Source organism: Salarias fasciatus, chromosome 12, assembly GCF_902148845.1.
Source record: "Salarias fasciatus chromosome 12, fSalaFa1.1, whole genome shotgun sequence".
NCBI lineage: Eukaryota > Metazoa > Chordata > Actinopteri > Blenniiformes > Blenniidae > Salarias > Salarias fasciatus.
This window is the reverse complement of record NC_043756.1, coordinates 18,551,288-18,565,112: the sequence shown is the minus strand read 5'-3', so window position 1 is coordinate 18,565,112 and position 13,825 is coordinate 18,551,288. Positions and strand designations below refer to the sequence as shown.

At 43.5% G+C, this 13,825-nt stretch overlaps 1 protein-coding gene across 4 annotated transcripts in view; it reads left to right on the top strand.

The window, feature by feature from the left end:
- dock8 (dedicator of cytokinesis 8) overlaps positions 1-13,825 on the top strand; it is a 49,329-nt gene that overhangs the window by 12,410 nt on the left and 23,094 nt on the right. For all 4 annotated transcript variants that reach the window (XM_030105749.1, XM_030105748.1, XM_030105751.1 and 1 more), the window contains 19 exons: positions 130-201; positions 346-454; positions 3,716-3,925; positions 4,783-4,868; positions 5,499-5,565; positions 8,101-8,250; positions 8,393-8,473; positions 8,621-8,777; positions 8,882-9,018; positions 9,253-9,340; positions 9,570-9,732; positions 10,843-10,960; positions 11,088-11,158; positions 11,652-11,796; positions 11,914-12,015; positions 12,146-12,241; positions 12,454-12,688; positions 13,361-13,525; positions 13,642-13,820. In XM_030105749.1, coding sequence (XP_029961609.1) covers positions 130-201; positions 346-454; positions 3,716-3,925; positions 4,783-4,868; positions 5,499-5,565; positions 8,101-8,250; positions 8,393-8,473; positions 8,621-8,777; positions 8,882-9,018; positions 9,253-9,340; positions 9,570-9,732; positions 10,843-10,960; positions 11,088-11,158; positions 11,652-11,796; positions 11,914-12,015; positions 12,146-12,241; positions 12,454-12,688; positions 13,361-13,525; positions 13,642-13,820 — 2,431 coding nt within the window. The remainder of the gene's footprint in view (positions 1-129; positions 202-345; positions 455-3,715; positions 3,926-4,782; positions 4,869-5,498; positions 5,566-8,100; positions 8,251-8,392; positions 8,474-8,620; positions 8,778-8,881; positions 9,019-9,252; positions 9,341-9,569; positions 9,733-10,842; positions 10,961-11,087; positions 11,159-11,651; positions 11,797-11,913; positions 12,016-12,145; positions 12,242-12,453; positions 12,689-13,360; positions 13,526-13,641; positions 13,821-13,825) is intronic.

Genomic DNA, 13,825 nt, shown 5'->3' with positions numbered 1-13,825 from the left:
CATTCATTTGTCCGTCAAGTTGACCGTGAAATATAGATATAGATAAGAGAAGGATCCAGAGTGTTTCAGGATCTCTGAACGTCGGCATGCATGTCTTTTAATTGTAATTTGTCGTCCCTCACCTTCTAGAGTTGAGCTGGATCCACATGTCAGTGGCTGCGTAGAGAGTTACACTCAGCCGTGGCTCGTAGTCACCAGAAGGTAAATCATACACACACTCACACACTCACTGTGTTGCATAAGACTCTGACTGAGAGAGGGTGTTTTGGGTATAATACATCTACGTCTGCTCCGCATGTGTTTATGGACTTTGACTGGTGTGTGTGTCTGTGTGTGTACGCCAAGGTGCCAGGGGGATGGCTGGGGTGCGTATTCGGAGCGAGCTGGCCTTCACAAGCTCCTTCGGAAACAGACGTTTGAGTCAGACGTTCAGCCAGAAGACCAAGACAAACCAGTAAGGAATACAAACACAGTCCCTCTGTGAAGGAGCCTCGGTTTTAAAAAGCCCTGTTCAGAGCTGCTCCTGTGCAGCGTGGCGTTCAGTCTGCTCCCCGGGAACAATTCTCCACTTATTCTCTTCTTCAAACACTCCTGTCCTGTGTGACTCTTCAAACGCGTCTCACTGCTTGTAGTGTGTGTCTGCAGTTGTGTATCAACACTGTTTTATGTTAAGCCTGATACTTTTTTTTTTAATGCTTTATTTTTATTCAGGGATGAGTAGATTTTCATAGTTATTACTTTTTGTCTGTTTTCACCTGATGGGTTCTCGCTGTCACTCCAAGAGAAAATAGATCAATCAAACTTAGAATAAACAGTAAAGAGGTAAAATAAATAATCTGGACTTTATGTAATATCGTTGGAGCTCATGCAGTGTGTTTATTCAAAGTCTGCCTATCATGCGGATTTATTTTATTCTGTTTGAAATCCGATTGAATTGCTGTTAGTGGAGCTTATATAGTAAACAGAATGAATTTTGAATAAATCCAGAACCATCAAACCTGATTCTGCATATTGGATGCTTTAGCAAGGTTCCTTGGCTTTGAGCTTTAAAAAGAGAAACAATAAAAGAAGACATAGCAAATTTCTTAAAGCATCTGATTGATTTTTAAACAGTTCTTCAACATTTTTATGTCAGATTCCCTTGAAAGAAATTCATCTGCCATTTTACTCAACTGAAGGTTGAAATACTATGCATACCTGCGTAAATATGTCAAAAGCATGTCGGCCTTGTAAACAGAAATGAAAAATTCCAACTGTGCAGACAGTTGCTTGTTTGTCCGCCTCACACCGCGATCTAATCCAAGATGAAGATCATTTTAATTAATATGCCTTAGAGGGGATGACAGGTGGATTTTCTGAAAGCCAGGCTAACAGATTCCTGCTGGTTTCAGTCTTAGTGCTGAGCTAATCTGATCTGATCACATCCTCACTCTGTACACATATACAGCATACGACAGATCTAATCTGAAAAATGGCAAGAAGCTTTTTACAAGAAGTCTTCCAGAGAATCTTGATTATCTGCAGGGTAATAGCAACACAAATAGAAAGATACAAACATCTGCATATCTTCTTTTTCAAGCCTAACATAATGACAGCTCTGAGGATTATCGCAGATGCGATACTGGCAGATTAAACAAACCAAGTCAAACACACGTTTTCAAATCTCAGTCCAGTCCACTTCTCAGAGACTTTGGCTTCATCTTTGCCAGTAAAGGGCCCCAGATTTGGAAAAAAAAAATCCTCCACTATGAAAGCATAAGGGAAATCTCAGAAAAATAACACGTCTAGTTTCACTAATAAGTGATGGAAGAAATCTCAAAACTAAGTTTTCTCAAGTAAGACAACCTTTTTCAGTTTTGTCCTTGAATGCAAATGTCCTGCGCTGAGAAACTCCTTTGTTAATGAAGACATTTAACTGAGAGCAGCGTGGCTGTCCATACTGATTAAAGCTGAGTGGTGGTGGATGTTGTGTTTTCCAGCTCAACACTGTGTTGTTTTTCCATCAGTCTTCTTCACTGTGACAGTGGGACCTTTACATCAGTGAGCCTGGCTTGTGTTAAAGTACTTTTCAGTGTTAGATTTCACCTCCTCTGGGTGTTTAACAGGGGTAGACCTGACAAATCTCCAATACGGAAGTAGAATTTTTGTATAGTGTATACTTTCAAAGTATGCAGGTTTGCTACAATCTTCTTGCACTTCCTTGCCCTGCACATTTTGTTGTGCATATTTGTAGCCAGTGATGGCGTCCCACATCATGACTGCATTTGCTTTGAAAACTAATTTCCGTGCAATTCATGGAATGAGGTCTAACATCTTTTTAAATATCCCCATGCTTGCTTTCTGCCTCGACATTGTTTCAGGCCGGTTTCCCATCCTCTCTCACTGCTCTGGCTCCAGCCTCTTTGTCTCACAGTGATCCAGAAGCTGGCTCTCAGAATCATTCAGTCCCAGTCATTCCTAGTCCCGCTCTGCATTGCTCCAAACTTTTGGACCAGACTCCTCATCAGCCAGTCTCAGCGGCCCCCCGCTCCTCCATTTCCCCTCCATCCCTGCCAATTCTGTTTAATCAGCCAATCCAAAAGGCCCTCATTACCGCTGCGGGCTTCCCATGATCTGCATGCCAGAAAGAGAGTGACAGAGAGGGGAAGAACGACACCATTGTCCCCCGGCACTTAAAGCCTCTCTTCTGTGGTCCAATACGCTTTAACAATGGCCCGGGGACCATGGTGCCGTGGTCTCTCGGAGCCTCAGCGGGGTGAAGCTTCACCGGGGTGGCAGCGCGGTCAGTCCTCGCCCGTGGTGCGAGAGCCGGGACGTGAGATTGATGGCTGATGTGAGCGAAAGAGACAAGGAGAGCATGGTGGCAAGACAGACTGCTCAAGTCAGGCAGCAGTGACGGCCATGCCCCGCAGGGTCCCATTAAATCCATCTGATGCCCGGCCCGCACTAAGAAGCCTCTTAACGTCATGAATATTATTTATACTTCCCCCTCTCAACTTCTTGTTTCATCCTGAATGTAGTAAAAGTTAAATCCAGGTTGTTTCATTGTTAATGTCGCAGTTTGAACAGTTTAAATGAATTTGATGGCAGTGGAAGGTTCAAAACTAAGAATATGAGGGGAAAATCATTTAATTCTGGGTCGCTGAATGTGTTTTAACTTCTAAAATATTATTGATCATGACTGTTGGTGTACACAATGAAAGCTGCTACAAAGGAATCAGAAAAGATTAATTATACATTGCCACATGTGTTTGATGGAGACACCTGCTGTGAAATAGACTGAACGTCAGGGGAACACATGCTGCATGTCGTCCTTTAGGTCGGCCTTGCGAAGGAAAAACACGAGGGACTCTCGTTGTCTTCAGGCCAAAACAGAGACTGTCTAGACTGCCTCCACGCCTGGAGGCTGGTTTCGGTTTCTACTGACGACGTAAACTGGATTCAGAATGCAGCCCTGATTATTAAATTATTCAAAGCTGCTGTTTATTAATTGGACTAATCATCTATTATTGAAAAATACGCTTCCGTTTTCAGTTGACTCTGTCTAATTCTACTATTTTAAATGAAACTTGAACAAGTTTTGTTTTAATATCAATTGATAAAGAATATATTACCCTGTGCATGTTCCTGTTCCTCATCTATTTACTCCACTGATCTTTTCCTCTTTGCACTACCCCACCCCCACCGCCGACCCCACCCTCTGTTTCTGCCCCAGGTTAAGTCTCCGACTCTGGCAGGGTTGAGCGATGACTCCAGTCGCACGCTGACCTCCTCTGACTTTGACTTGCGGGGTCTGACCCCGGACCAGAGGGTGGAGGGTCTGACGGCCTTCAGCAGCCACGAGGAGCTGGACCGCTTCAATCAGGAGGCGCGGCAGGGGAACCGACACCCCGAGCTCTTCGCTCTCTACCCACCCCTCGATGAGGTGAGGCATGCCGGAATAGGGAAACGTAGCCACTTTTAAAACTCAAGTTTTAAGGCAAAAGAAAAACTTTAGCAATTTAAATGATATTGTAGTTTTCGTGATATAATTTGAGGAAATCAATTAATATTGTAAAATTTCTATATGTATCGCCCAGCCCTATGTCAAACATTCTGAAACTGCCGCACATTTTAAAACTGTGTAAGATGCACACATTTTGTCCCATCCAAAGTATAAACCAAGTTCAGAACTCTTCTCAAGATCAGATGTTTCCCTCTGGTTCTCCTTTCTGGGTAATCTGAGATTTTGAGGTTATTTCATGTTTCTAAAATTACAGAAATACATGAAAGTAATACATTTGATAAATCATAACCAGCTGTGATAAGAGTTACATCAAAGAAGAAGGTTTTGGACTGAATTTCACTGTGGAATTTGCATTTTCTCCCCATGCCTGCATGTTTTTTTTTCCCCCATCATCCAATTCTGATCAATAACTTGCCTCCTGAAGAAATGTAACATCTTTTCGAGTAAAGGTTTACCAACAGATTACTTACGATTATGTTTAAAATGGTTGTTTTTCTTTTTTTTTTTGATATTTCATGATTCAAGGGTTTTTCAAAAAAACAATTTTAATTATGCACTGCCGCAGTTACTCATTAATAATGTTGCATAAATTTCACCAAATTTCATAGCTATATTTAATTTACCATTATTTAACAATGCATTTTAAAGAATTATGAATAGAGTCCCATTCATTCATAGTTTGTACTGTTCAAACAAATGTGTTTCTTTCATGTGAAATCCTCCGCCTTCTGTTTAAACTTACTTTTCTTTTCTTTTTTTTTGCTTTCGTCTTCCAGGAAGATGCGGTGGAAATCCGACCCATTCCCGACTGCCCCAAAGAACACACTGGAGAACGTATCCTGGTCCGATGCCAGGCCATAAAGTATGTCATAGATTTTCATTTTGTTGTAGAAAGAGGAATTGTTCTTCTTCTTCTTCTGCAGCTGCTTTCTGTTTGTCTTTAGAGGTTAGACATGGAGCCAATAGTTAAAATGTAAAATATTCAAACACCCCCCTCCCCCTTGCGCCATCCTGTTTTTGAAGATGAAGGTGACCTTTTGCGTAGCAGTCGCCGTACAAGTACGCTGTTGTGCGATCATGACGAAAGAGACTCGTCTGCATGCAGTGACGGACGCGAGCGGCTTTGCGAGGGTGGAGGAGTGCTGCGCGGCGCTGGTTGTTCTCCAGAAAATCCGTCTCTCCCTCTCTCTGCGGGATTTTGTCATTTTTCTCTCATGCACACACATGCAGTTCACAGAGTTTCTCATTCTTGTTCGTCCCGTCCAACTGCCAAATGTTTTAGTTGAACTGTTTCCCCTGCCTGCGATGGTTTTGGCAGCCGCCGCTCTCATTCTTCTCCCCTCGGTTCCAGCCTGTCATCACTCACTGAAGTGCATTTGGTTACTTCTCATTATAACAGCATTTTACAGGAATAGCAGAGGATCCAAGTGCTGATGTTAAAATCTGTTAAATACTTAAATGACTATTTTTGCTTCTCTTCTTGACCCCACAGGTTCGAAATAGACATTGAGCCCATATTTGCCACCATGGCCTTGTACGACCTCAAAGAGAAGAAGAAGGTAGGACAAACGTTTCATTTACCAAACGGCTCGAAGTCAGAGTTTACCTTTGGGATATCACATTTCTTGAGTTTGTACTAGACAACTTTGAAGCACAATCACTGAAAACTGAAAAAAAATATTCTACACATTGAGCTGATTTTGTCCTCAGGTGTCTGTATCAGGGAATTGGGAAAGAAACAAACATGTTTGTTGCCTTTTCAGATGTTCATGGTTTATTTGTGGTAAAGTAGCAAGAGAAAGAGTGTCTTTAAAATAAGAATGATTCATCTTCCAAAAGCTTTATTCATCTAATCCTGTTCTAGATCCTCTCTCAGCATTGCCTGTCACAGAGCAGAAGCTTTACTGACAGTTTAATAAATGATATGCTTCTAATCTAAATCACATGTTCTGTGATAGTTCTTATATTTCATATGTTTCCTGTGGATTCTGGGAGATCTTGTAGTTTCTCTCAGCAGTTTGCATGCTAGTGAGGGATCAGCGTAATCTACAGGGCTTTCCCTCTCCTCATCCTTCCACATTTTTATGCTGAGGGGGGGTTGTCGTGTTTGATGCTGCGGCTGATCTGACCCATGACTGTTTGCATGTTTTCTGCGGACTTACACAGCTGGGGAGTTTTTTTGGGTGAAGAGGCTGGGAGGATTAAGCTATCACAGATCTCTCCGATGAGACGGGGCTTTAGCCACCAGGCCTTTCCTCCACACCCTTCTGCATGGCGGCAAGATTTCCTATCAAAGTTATTTTACATCCATATATGTCAAATAGATTTAATTCAGCTTCTTTCTGATGACAGACATCAAGAGCGGAGCCGCAGCAGACGTTTTGTCACAATATGTTTTTCTTAAGATAATTATATTTGAGAGGTGTTCCCCGATGAAGGTTCGTTAATGCAATTTCCTGCTTATTCCATTGAGTCGAGACAGAGGAACACTGTCAAAGAGCCATGAGGGCTATCTCTGTCTTAGTGAAAGAGAAGCTGTCAGGCTTGTTTTGGGCAGTTTCATTTGATTATAGCGGAACTGTGAAGCATTAGCCACTGACCCATTTATTCCCAAGCTCTTCCTCCTTTCGCTGTACGTTTACCCTCTGTCTGAATCTTTCCTCATAGTTTCTTTCACTTTTCCGCCGCCTCTGTTCCTCATCCTGTTTTCCTGCATCCCACATGTCTGCCTTTAATGCGCGATGAAACGCTCGTTGCTGTGTCTGTGTTTGTTTTCGTTCACATCGGTTCTTGTTGTTTCACATCTGCGAAATCTGCAGCAGATGTTCATGTAATTCCATGTGATACTCCCGTTATTAATCAGCTCCGTTTGGCGCATCAGCCAAGGTGCCGATGCAGGATTTGACCCAACAAGTGGCCTACTTATGACAACAAAGTCATGGCAACGAACGGACGAGGGTTTTAGAGTACACACGCAAGCGTGTCGGAATTGTTTTCTTTTAAAAAAAAAAAAAGTCTATATTCTCAAGTTTTACCGAAGTTTGATTAATTTTCCAGACTGAACTGGTTGGGCCAGCTGTGGCTGCCGTCCACTGAATGAAATGAATGAAAAGATAATCCAACATGGTTTCAGGCTGTTGATAAGATGCTTCTTGCTCACAGAAACAGTTTGCTATGTTCCGCTATATTTTTTGGAAAGACCTCACGTCTGCCCCTAACTGTTTCACTGAGATTGATTTCTCGATGAGGTCTCTGAGGATCACATCATCCCTGACATGTTGTTCTCCTTTAAAAGTGGTGAATCGAGCACATTACCTTGATGGCATTGGAAGAAAAAGCGAAGTAAAAGATGGTCGCCACGTCTCTCTTGTCACTTTCTTGCAGAATGTTGCTTTAAAAGTTTCGTAAGTGAATGTTATTGTAATTTACTGTGTCATCGCTTGTCCTTTGCCCCTTATGCTTGCTCTTTTTGAAAAGAAGACGATGATTAACTGTTACGTGGGTCAACCGGCTTTAGATTATTGAAAAATCATTTTTGTGATTCCAAGAAGTCGACTCCTCCGCTGCAGCCTTTTAAGAAGCCCTGCTTTAAACTGAAAGGGGTCATTTCCATCACACAATCCATGCAGGGCAATGGCCTTTGGTTATCTGACACAACCCTGAGCAAAATCCAATAAAACAGCTCATCAGGGAGGAATGATTTGCTTTTTTTTTTTTTTTTTTTTTCCTGTGTGCAATCTGATAAGAGTTCCTGTCTTATTAATATATCGAGCAGGGTCTTTGGTGTGGTGAATGTCCTGTGAGGTGAGCAGAATGAGGAGAGCGGTTGATGCCTTGCAGTTGAATCAGATCACATGACGCTCACCAGGCCGGGCCAGATCAGGACATATGGCTGCGGTCCGACCCTGAGGTCATTAGGGAGGTGTGTTTAGACGAACAGGAGAGCGAACCAAAGGGATTTGATTTACAACCTCTTTTCTTTCTCAACTGTTTCATTGTAACTTGGAAAAAATGTATACCCTGGAGTGATATTTTTGCATTGATGTGCTGAAATCCCCCCAAAAAAGTCAACTTTCATTTCTGTCTTCCTCCAGATATCGGAGAACTTCTACTGTGATTTGAACTCGGAGCAGTTCAAAAACTTCTTGAAACCTCACACTCCTCATATGGATCATTCCACCCTGGCCAGATCTGCCATCTTTTCCATCACCTACCCTTCCCCTGACATATTCCTGGTCATGAAGGTAATATTTTCACACCAACACTTCTGCTCTACTCATCATGAAAATGCTGAGCTGTCCAGTATTCACCAAAATAGGATTTTCTGGAGGCTTAAGCATACTCTGCTTTTCAGATAAGGTGTTGCACTTCCTGTTTGTCTTTCAGATTGACAAGGTCCTCCAGCAGGGAGAAATCAGTGACTGCGCCGACCCCTACGTAAATCTCAGAGAAAGCGACTCAGCGAAGGTAATGTGACCGAGCATTGCTGTTTTCTTTGGTCAAATCAGAGATATTCTGCACACTGAGCTGTTTTTTTGTCCTGCCTTGTGTTCTCAAGGTAAAGGAAACCAATGCTTGAAATCTTTTCTTTGTTTTCACACTTTCTTTTTCCAGAACAAGGACAAGCTCGATAAGCTGCGGGCTCAGGCCGAGGCTTTCTGCCACAGGTTGGGCCGTTACCGTATGCCTTTCGCCTGGGCAGCCATAAACGTCATGGAGGTCATCTCTACTGCTGCGCTAGACGTCACAGACTCGGATAGCCTCAAAGGAGGTGTGTGCCAGGAAATCCTGATTAACCTCATGAAGATTTTGTCATAGACGGTCTTCAACCGAATGCGTTATTTGACCCATTAAAACTAAAACCTTTTATTTCAGGGAAATCCAGCAGCATTGACCGCAGAATGCAGCTTCCCAGGAGGAACTCTGAACGTTACAGCACCATCGATGAACATTTTTTCAACATTTCTTCCTTCAAACCTGCCACCATCACTATCGCCACCATCTTTAAACAGGTTAGGCCGCTTCCCACGCAAAAAAAGAGGCCGACGAGTAACATCATAAACGTTCTCCTTGAGAAAGAGAGTCGGTAAAACAGACGGGCGGTTCCAGTCTGGCCTTGTCTCGTTTTTCATCAAAAATGCAATGTTACGCATTCCATCAGGTTCTAGTTATGCAGCCGTGACTGTGGAAAATGCGGCCGAGGCTCGGCCGTTAAAAAGTTTTTATAAAAAAATGTGTCTTGTCAGGAGGGAGATCGGCTGAGTGATGAGGACTTGCTGAAGTACCTGGCTGATATCAAGAAAACTCCCCAAAGAAGAATCAAGACAATACCAGGTATTTTCTCAATACGTCCCAACCAAGAGCTCCACAACTTGGTGAAACTGAGAGATGCTTCCTATGGATCCAGCGAAATATTACTTTTTACTGTACATCATTTTATTACACTTCTGGCCAAACTCTTTTAACTCTTCAATCTGCGTTGTTTATCATCAACATATTAAAGCCTCAGTCTAATCTCTAAATTACAAATTGTGCTTACAATGAATCATGCCCCTTCTTCCAGGTTGCATAAAACTCGACATGTCTCCAGTTCACGACACACCTATGGGGTGTCTGTCCACCGAGCTCATCCCTCTCATACCTGTTGCTGAGAAAAACATTCGGCCCATTAAAGAAGTGCTCGAGTTCCCCTCCAATGAGGTTTATGTTCCTCACAACATTTACAGGTGGGTTTGATTGCAGAAGATGTCACATTTACACCATGCACTGCTTTTTCAATCACATATAATAACAGGTTTTTCTTTGTGTTCTACTTATTTTTTTCATTTTTTTAGAAGCAAAACTTGTCCTTTCTCAAACAAGGGTTTCAAAAACAGATCACTCAGGGCTTAAGGTATGAACAGGTTTGTTTGCTCCCTGAAAGGCCCGGGGGCAACAAAAACAGGTACAGTGTACTCGGAACTCCCGAGCTAACACTACTTTGTAGCATTGCTCCTTTTGACAGTACTGTATGTTTGGCTATTTTTATCCATACGGCCCAAAAAATATCTCCATAGTTTGCCACTAATGGCTCTGCATTCATAGGCTGTGGTTTAGTTCTACTCAACACTCTCAGAGGGTTTTGTTATTAGCAAAACATGTGTGAACAAGTCCTCTGCATGGCAATTACTCAAGATGTTTCCTCAGAAGTGTTTAGCGGAATGTGCGGTATTTTTTTTGTTTTTGTTTTGTTTTTTGCATTTCATGTTTCAAACTGATGACAGTGTTTTATTTAACCCCACAACAAACGCTTGACTGTTTTGACACTTCTGTAGACTCACAGCTGACATGATTCAGATGTTGTTGCATGGATAGTGCCATCTAGTGTCGCACAGAAGAACAGCTTTGGTTTCCGTCCATCAGGATTCTCGTCCACACCTACTGAGCTCCAGGCCCTGAGGGCCAACATCCTGCATGTTTTAGATCTCTCCCAGTTCCAACACTCCTAATTGCAATAAGGCGCTCATTACTGGGCTTTTTTTACAAGCCTGATGACGATGTAAACATTAGATGAAGGTGTTTTGAAGTTCCGAGAGAGACTTCAAACATGCAGGACGACTGTTTCACCCAACTTTGGAGGTGATGTCGGCTGACATTGGAGGAACGCACTGCCCACACTGGACAGCTCTTCAGTCAAACACAGAGACAGTCACACACGCGAACACATTCAAGCCAACAGGGAGTTTTTAAAGTCATCAGTTAGCCTCAAATGCACATGGAGAACATGCAAACTCCACACAGAAAGCACAGAGTTCGACGTCTACTCTGACTCTTTCTGCCGTTCTTTATCTGTGTAGGAACCTGATATACGTCTATCCCCAGAGGCTCAACTTCGTCAACAGACTGACGTCAGCAAGAAACATCACCATCAAAATCCAGTTCATGAGCGGCGAGGATCCCAGCTGCTCTTTACCTGTGCGTGCTGCGGTTTATGGTCGTCAGTTCGGCTGACGAGGATCTCAGACAGAATCAATTCTACACAGATGTACATTTATTATGCAAATGTAAAGCGTTTATTTTTGATTACCGTGTCTGCTTTCAGGTCATCTTTGGGAAATCAAGCGGCCCTGAATTTTTACACGAAGTCTGCACGCCTGTTACCTACCATAACAAGTAAGTTTTCTTTATCATGCTGTACCTTTTGTTACATTTGATGGCTTGTCACATGAATAGAGAGAACGGTGAAACAAGCCAGCGCAAGTGTTTTTTCTCTTGTCTACAATCCTGATCGCTGTTCAAAAAGCAAACCTGTGCACACATCGATGTGTTGGCGTTTAACTCTGGTGTGGACATCACTTTACAAACGCTATTATGTGGGAAGCCTCAGCATTTTGCTATTATTGATCTAAAAAACTAAAACCAAGCTTCATTAATAGAGTTTTCATGTGTTTTATATTAGATTCTTTGTAAGAAGATATCATGGAGCAATACTTTGAAATTGCGTTTGTTGCTTCTAGCTGTTTGTAGAAATATATCTTCTGTGTTTCATAAGTAGTGAGTGTATCTCCAGAAACGATCACTTTATTAATACAATTTCTGTTAATCCTTCAAACATAGCACCTAACTTCTTAACCTCACGCGCATTTCATCCCCCGTCTCCTCACAGGTCTCCAGACTTCTACGAGGAAGTGAAGCTGGTTCTCCCCGCCCGTCTGACAGACAGACATCACCTGCTGTTCACTTTCTACCACATCAGCTGTCAGCAGAAACAGAACCAGAGCGCCAGCTGTGAGACGCTCATCGGATACTCTGTGAGACTTCTTCATCACACAAAACAAATGCGTATTTTAATCTTGGTACTGAAGCCAAAACAATAACTGACCACTGCTGAACTAATATGGTGGATTTACTTTTTTCCTCCGACTCAGTGGCTGCCCATACTGAACAGTGACCGGCTGCAGACTGGTCAGTTCTGTCTCCCTATCGTCCTGGAGCGACTCCCGCTCAACTATTCTCTGCACACACCTGAGGTAGTAACAGCTTCTTCATTTTTATGCATCGATAAAAAAAATTAGAGATTGTTTTTTTTCCATACAAAGACGCAATCCAGTTCTCAAACTAGACAGAAAGACGCTCATGGCTTTTCTCTGTTTGTTGTAGAAACTTCCTCAGCAGGTCCCTCCAGTCAAGTGGATGGAAAGTCACAAAGGACTTTTCAACTTGGAGGTCCAGGCTGTGTCATCTGTGCACACACAAGTAAGACCGTGCAACGCAGTGACTGTTCTGCACACACACACACTTACACACACACACACACTCCCCCTGCAGCACTACATGAACCGTGTCTCAGAAGATTTATTTTTCTTTCCATCTCTGTCTTTACTGCTTTGTTTCCTGTTTTTTTTTTTTCTTTCTCTGCCTCTGATGCGAGCGAGGAACTGTAGCTAACCATTTCTCATACGTGCCAGGACAACCACCTGCAGCGCTTCTTCACCCTCTGCCACGCGCTGGAGGGCGGCGCCACCTTCCCCGTGCGGGTCAGGGAGGAGAAGATTCCTGAGAACAAGCTGGAGCACGAGCTGAAGCTCAGCATCATATCCCTGTCCTCCTCCAGTCTGGAGCCTCTGGTCCTGTTCCTGTACCGGGTGCTGGACAAGCTCTTCACCCTCATCATGCAGCCCATGGTCATCGCCGGCCAGACCGGTGAGCCGCTGCACTCAAAGTGAAAACATTTTTTTTAATGTGTAAGATTGGGAGGCAATTAGAGGGCGTCCTAATCAGATGGCCAGACCTCGACTGGTCCCTCTTAATGCAGAGGAGTAGTAGCTCTGCTTTAAATCTCTCCAGTTTTATTGACTTCCTCACTCTGTTGCAAAAAGTCCTGCCGCCCTGCGGATACAACTCATTTCAGTCGATTGTCTTTGCGATCTCAGTCCACAAAGTTCAAGACCAAAGGCGAGGGTCGGGTTGTAAATCAGCTTTTAAATGGAGAGCTGTGCTTTACAGCTGAACTCCCACGTCAACACAACAGTCCAGTACAACAACCGATCCGAATTAACGGCCCATTTCACAATCCCGCCTCCCGTCACTCTTCATTAAGGCTTCAAGGAACCTGAACTCTTTTTTTCTGCAGTGGGTTCATTTCCCCCAACAGGAGAGGTGCTGATCTGCATCGCTACAAAGAGAAACTGTCTGGATCATTCTATGCAGTTTATATCATTTAGTTCAATGTAATGCAGCTTTCAAGCCTAAGTAATTATGTCATTGATTTATAGTCATTTTACCAGTTTAGCGTCACTTCTTTACTCATTTGAGTTTATTTTTTTCACTTAATTTTTGCATCAGTGTGGCTAATCTGTGGTTCTTGTTCCGCAGCGAATTTAGCCCAGATAGCGTTTGAGTCCGTGGTCTCCATCGTCAACAGTCTCCACAGCAGCCAGGAGCTGGTCAGAGATCAGCAGGGTCGGAACAGCCTTCTGGCGACCTACCTCTACTGGGTGTTTCGTCTGCCTGATCCCCCTCGAGACGTGCAGAGTGCAGGTGCCGCTCGCTTGTGACTCTTTATCTCATGTTTGCCGTTTCTTCCTGATTGCCTGTGCTCTGTTGACTTCAGTGTATGCACGTGCTCCGTTGTGTGTTTGTGATCATGCGTTCAGCTGCGGGGGCCGCGGTCACCTCAGCAGAAGGCCGTTACAGCACCATGGGTCGAGCCACAGCTGCAACAGTGGGTAACATGCTCCTCCAGTCCCGGGTCCGGAGCAGCAGCAATCCCGACATCCCCGCGCCCTCGACCTCTGCTGAAGACGCCGAAGTCAGGAACATCCTCGCTGCCAAGGTACT